Consider the following 6000-nt stretch of genomic DNA (forward strand, 5'->3'; position numbering starts at 1 on the left):
CCTTAATTGTTTTAACTACACAGGCAAGTTCATGTGATATTCAGAAAGACACACTTTAAACTGATATTTTTTTTCTTTTTAACATTCAGAAATGATACATGAAAACTATGAAACAAAAAAAATTAAGAAAATCATGGGTATGTGGTTCTACCCCCAGAACTCCTAGTTAATGTATAACACACTTGGTGGCATCATCCTATCAAATTAAACATGGGTAAGCTGAAAGACCTAACACTTACAGTTAATAGTTTCCAGAATTTATAACAAATGTAAAAGCTTTTTAATTGGATTACATTAAAAATATATACAAATAAGAATAAACAATATGTCTTAATCAGGCAATTCTAATAAGCTTGTGTTTTATTTTAATGTAAAAATAAAAAGGAAATTTGACCACCAATCAATTATACTGTAAATAGAGTTATTATAGAAGCAATGCATTCTGTGTAGAATCACATGGAAATATCAGACAGGAGAGAGGCGTCTTAATTAGAACTAATTCCTAACATTTTGCAAGGTAATATTTACACAGAACCAACTTTATTCTACAAGAACTCCTCTTCAAGTGACATTTTCCTGACAAAAGTTTAAATCATTCTGCATTATAGTGCCAAAACAATGCTTACCCTAGAAAAAAGGGAATTTATTGTTTGGACCCATCGATCAAAGACCATTACACTGTATGATAGCAGTAAAATAACATTTTTAAATGATTAAGTGAGATACAGATAATAAATATAAAATGTTAGCATTGAACAAATAATTTATTCACACCCATGAAAAATGTTAAACTAGTGAATTCAGAAGATAGATCTTCTGGAGGGAAAATAAAGACTGCAGGAAACATTCATGTTCTAAGAATTACTGATAAATTCCAATAAATTATACTGTTCAAACTATATAGCATGCGCATATATTTATATGTATGCAAGGTATTGTTATCGAGTACTAAGGAAAAAGGCACAGCATAGCATTTCACTCATAATATTTGTCCCACATCAGACCCTGGGATACTTAATATTGTATGCACTGCAACTATCTATTTATTTGATAGTAGAAATTTGTCCAACAACCAAAACCTGTCAAGTAACGGTCATATATGTGAGATATAGGCCTTTTAAAAAAGGTTAGAGGCAACATGTGCTACACTATTAGAAACAGCCACAGCAAGCACCAATAATGTATACAAAAGGAAGCCAAGAACCTGTATTTAAGTGCATGGCATATTGGTTAAGGCAACGCCATAAACATTCAATACTATAGCCCTTTGATCAGTAAAATAAACAATTAAGATGCAAATGTCTTTTTCTATAGCAAATAAAGAACAAGGCAGAGGCATACCTGAAACATGCTATTATTAACCAATACTAAGCATCTTTTCTTAATAAAACCATTTACATGTTCATGAAAAGTAGCTCCCACAACATTTTATGTAGCAAGACAATGTATAGTGGGTTATAACATCATTAACACACCAACACTCTACATACATGGTAAGCAAGTACTGAATTAAGGACCCAAAGTAAAATATTATACATTTAATGATCTAGCAATAATTTTGTATAGAACTGTAATAAGAAGATCAAATGTTTAGCCAAAACCTTAACCTCAAAATCTACTAAACTAAAAAGGTAAATAATTCCAGCTGTCATTACCAAAGAAGATATTTCAGGGTTTCCCATTACTGTCTCTATAAACAAACAATCTGTCTTTACATACAGTTTCACATATATTTAGACATCACCAAGCATGTCTGTAATCCGAATATTAATATTACAAAATGATGCATATTTTCACAGTCCTTTATATATATTTCTCAATGAAAGCATGCAGTATACTGTAAATGATCAAAGATGAAAAGTAAAAAAGGAAACCAATATACAATTACACAAAAAAGGAAGTTTTGATTTTCTCTTTTAGTTTATTCATCTATAAAGAAAATTTATGAGATCGTAAAAAACTATTTAACAACCATGGGGAAGTTCAAATGAAAAGGGAGCTAAAAGACTGATTTGTATCTGATCTAGCCAAGATTTAGGTAACTAGATCTCAAGAAATAAAATCCACTGCACACAGAAAAAAAAAAACACTACCAGAATGGTTCATATGACAAACTGCAAAAAGGAGAAGGGAAAAGTTGTTACATTCGACACCTGTTTGTTGAAAAAGACAAAGCACTGAACGTCGGGCTTTGCTGGATAGCTTATTCCAAAGAGCAGAGATGTCCCTATGTGACCCATCAAGCTCCATGTCAGTAGAGCTTTGTTTCTTTGGGGCTGTATTATGGCCCCAATCAAAGCAATCACAAGAGGATATTGGAACAGTATGGGCGGGACAAGGAGGGCTATTAATCATAGAGAGTGCCCCATCTATACAAGTTAAAGAATAAATAGATGTGGAAAACCATGATAAAACTACATGTTCAGCAGTAAAGATCTTCCATGCCAGTGCTTACACCAACTTTCCAAAATGTCATATAACTGTTTCCTAATCTGAAAAGGCCTACCTTGTACGGTCCAAGTATTTATATCTCATACATAAAGAAACAAAGTGTGTTCTCTGTATTCTAGACTAGACTAAACTATCCAATATATCCGGTAATACAAACGTGTGGTAGACTATAGTATCAAACATCTTACATGGACCTCTACGCAGTCCACACAAAGTATAAACATGAACCGCCTCTGGCCACATGCTTGCTTGACTTCAATGCACTTAAAGAGACAGAACTGGGACTCATGAGATTTCCTGCTGTTCACAACCAGAGTAAAGGCAACATGGCCCTTTTACAACACAGCCATTAAGTTTATTATTGACTCCTTGTCTTTTGGTGGAGGTTAGACCTTCCTTACACCAACATTATCAAGCATGAAAAAATACAGCAGCCAGATTTCTTCTTCTCCCAGTTAAAGAAAACATTTAATGTTAAGCCTTGCACTAACCCAGACGTGTTAAGTCAGTAAACTGGGGCTGAAGTTATGTATCAAATCGAAGACTCACTTAACAATTCTGTCAGTGAATAAAGTGACTCAGGAAACGTTGCAAACCCATGTCACAAAAGAGTAATTCATGGTTCCCAGATACCACAATAAAGTGTCAGCATCCATGGAGGTGTACTGGTAGGAAATTGTCCATTCTAGAGTTACAGAACTGAAAGAAAGCCTAGCGAACAGATGCCACTGTACATCGCCTGGTGCATAAAGAGTCAAAGTGGGTGGTTTATCCATCTCATAGTGGGTGGCTAGCAAGGAGGAGGGAGGAAAAGGGTCCACTTACTTGGTGTACAAAAACATCAACCGGGTTTTCCAGGGGACTTCCCTCCCGGCTGGTCATAGAGATGAATCCGAATCCCATTCGCACATTGAACCATTTGCAGTGGCCTGCACCACGCAGGACCTGAATGTCCTCCTCCTCTGGCAGCTTCCCTTGCTCTTCTCTGCCACCTTTACCAGCCCCTCCTGAGGAAGAGAACACATACTACAAATGATGCCTAGTAAACACAGCCCTGTGGCCCCATCCATCTCCCTAAGGACTACATTCCCAGGTGATCCCTCACACAGAGTAAAGTGAGGAGAGGGGACTATTGCACAACAACTTGTTATTGCACATGTACGGAGGCGCATTGTTTATACCCCGGGACAGGTGGAGCATCTGCTCTCAAGGTTACCGGGGTCCTGGCAGCCCTATGCACACACAAGGTTACAAGTAGCAGCTCCCCTCCCCCTGCTTATGCCCCTGTCTCAAAAGTAGCGATTGTCTGGCAGATAAACATTACACTCAACGAAGAAAATACAGGGCTATGAACCTTCGGCCATGACGTCGCCGCCGCCTGCTTCACAAACGACAGATGAGAAGTTTGCTCGGTGATGGGGGTGATCTGCTGCATCAATGTGACATCCTGATTTGGAGCGACCACAAATTTAGCTCGCATGGTCTAGCGTGCTCTCCCTCCTGTGCTGCTCCCTGCGCTGTGCTCGCTCCCCGGCCCCCTCATCCCGCACACGTGACTCTGTCAATTACATGCCTCCTTGTTACTAATCTCACCACGGAGCCTGGAGGGGCTGGCAGCGGCCGCACTCAGCCAATAGGCGCCCGCCTCCGCAACAGCACGGAAATCATTTATGAATGAAGCCCTAAACACGCCCGCGACTCTTACACACATACAAACTGTGGACGGCAGGCACGCGCGGCGCTGCGATCTCCGTGTCTGCACAGCAGCACTGCTCCGGAACTTGTAACCTGTGCGCTGCCGGAACACAACCAACGTACATGTGGGCTTAAAACGTGGACATTTCTATGTGTGTTATTTTCCTCCTTAGACAAGGGGGGTTGGGGGGTGAAGGCGGGTGCTGGATCCAACTTCACAGGTTTGTTCCGCCATCTCTTTCCGGGGGAGGGGATGTGATTAATGACTTCCTAAATAAGAGTCTAGGATTTGAAAGGGAACAAGAAAAAGGACCTCAGTCAACACAGATTGGAGTGGGGAGAAGGAATCGTGATATTAGGGCCAAGCTCCCGCTGTCCTTACTATGACAAGTGGCATGGGGACAGACAGTGTCTACATTTGTAAAAAAAAAAAAAAAAAAGTATAGTAAATCTGTTGACGATTATCCGGTCCAAACACTAATTGGTAGATAATGGCGCACCAGCTTCCTATACAACAGGTTACTAGCCACATTTAGAGGAGAACAGGATTCCAGCCATCAGACAAGTGAAGCAGAAGCCTAATCCTGAAATTCCTTTGCAGTCCTGAACCGTGAATTAGCAATAGGTTGTGCCCTATATGCCCCTGAGCACATAGATCTATAGAGATTCTATACATTATTGGCCTATGAGTATATGGTCACACGTGACCCTCGGTGCTGATGTGGCACAGGCTCTGTTAATGGCACGATTTACAACCACAGGGCAGACTCGCCGAAAATGTCTTCTAAATATCCGGGATACACCGGCTTTTCTATAACGTTACATTAACAACAATATAGCTATAGGGATGAGAAGCTCTAACAAGTGAAAACTAAATATTTACTAACGAAATCCTTGCGGGCACAGCGCTGCCACTGTATAGGCTACTTCCAGGTCCCCGGTGCCACACACAGCGGCATCCCTTGCCCTGGAGTCGTATCGTGACTACACTTGTCGCACGCTGCACCCTGCTTCTCCCACATTCTCTATCTTCCTGCCGGGATGACTATGGTTCCTCTCTCAGGAGATGTCGGACCGCGTGGTAGAATTTCGACTGTTCATGACACATTTCCTGACAGCCCTGTATACTTGACATACGTGCGCACCACGAGGAATCAAGTTCGGGGGTCTGTGGAGCAGTCACATGTTACAGTTTCATTCTTACCTTGCATGGACTAGACTCACACCTCCCTATAAACGAAATTATGGGACAGGGACGGTACTACAATGAGTCCTGAGAATGGCTGCAAAATGACCCGCACTTCTTAAAAAAACACCGCGACCCGACCGCAAGAAAAGCTCGAACGAGCCTGGTTATGATTATGTGACGTATACACAATGATTATCGGCCAGTAGGTAGGTTACCGAGCTGCGCAGGTTTATCCTTTTAGTTGGTCAAATGTGATACAATGGAAGTCGCATTGCACGTGCACGGGACGCAAATACCTCGTCAGTAGAACAGAAGTTTCCCGCGCAATTACCGGTCGGAGCACTTTTCATTCAACAACTGCAGCACACACCCTGCAATATCATTGCGTTTTCCCTCCTAGCCAGTTCTAGTCAGTTCGCGAATGATTCCCATAATTGTAAGAATTAAATATAAGACATCACACTACACTAATTTCCTTACACATAAAGGTGAGGTGGCTTTGGCAACTTGGTTTCAGTCAGAACCATTACTGCCTTTCAAGACCACCTACTCATTCTTTGCCTCTGATACTTAGAATTTTTTTTAATAAGTCTATGTTCACACAACAGTAGCCTACCATGGTAGTTTGCTTTAGAATTGTTGTTCCAAACCCAGTCATTTTATAT

The 6000-nt window shown here is 40.8% G+C and overlaps 1 protein-coding gene across 6 annotated transcripts in view; it reads right to left on the reverse strand.

The window, feature by feature from the left end:
* The window catches only part of LIN28B (lin-28 homolog B), an 80569-nt gene extending 75019 nt beyond the window's left edge, over nucleotides 1-5550 (reverse strand). The window contains exons 1-2 of one of the 6 annotated variants that reach the window (XM_072141881.1): nucleotides 5351-5550; nucleotides 3277-3458 (exon numbers count right to left, since the gene is read on the reverse strand). In XM_072141881.1, the coding sequence (XP_071997982.1) occupies nucleotides 3277-3458; nucleotides 5351-5357 (189 nt within the window). In that variant the 5' untranslated portion in view covers nucleotides 5358-5550. Of the gene's footprint in view, nucleotides 1-3276; nucleotides 3459-3805; nucleotides 4034-4156; nucleotides 4386-5350 lie in introns of those variants that run through there. The other 5 variants (XM_072141882.1, XM_072141883.1, XM_072141886.1 and 2 more) reach the window with 5 other exon arrangements.
* Nucleotides 5551-6000: the final 450 nt, after the last annotated feature.

Source organism: Engystomops pustulosus, chromosome 3, assembly GCF_040894005.1.
Source record: "Engystomops pustulosus chromosome 3, aEngPut4.maternal, whole genome shotgun sequence".
NCBI lineage: Eukaryota > Metazoa > Chordata > Amphibia > Anura > Leptodactylidae > Engystomops > Engystomops pustulosus.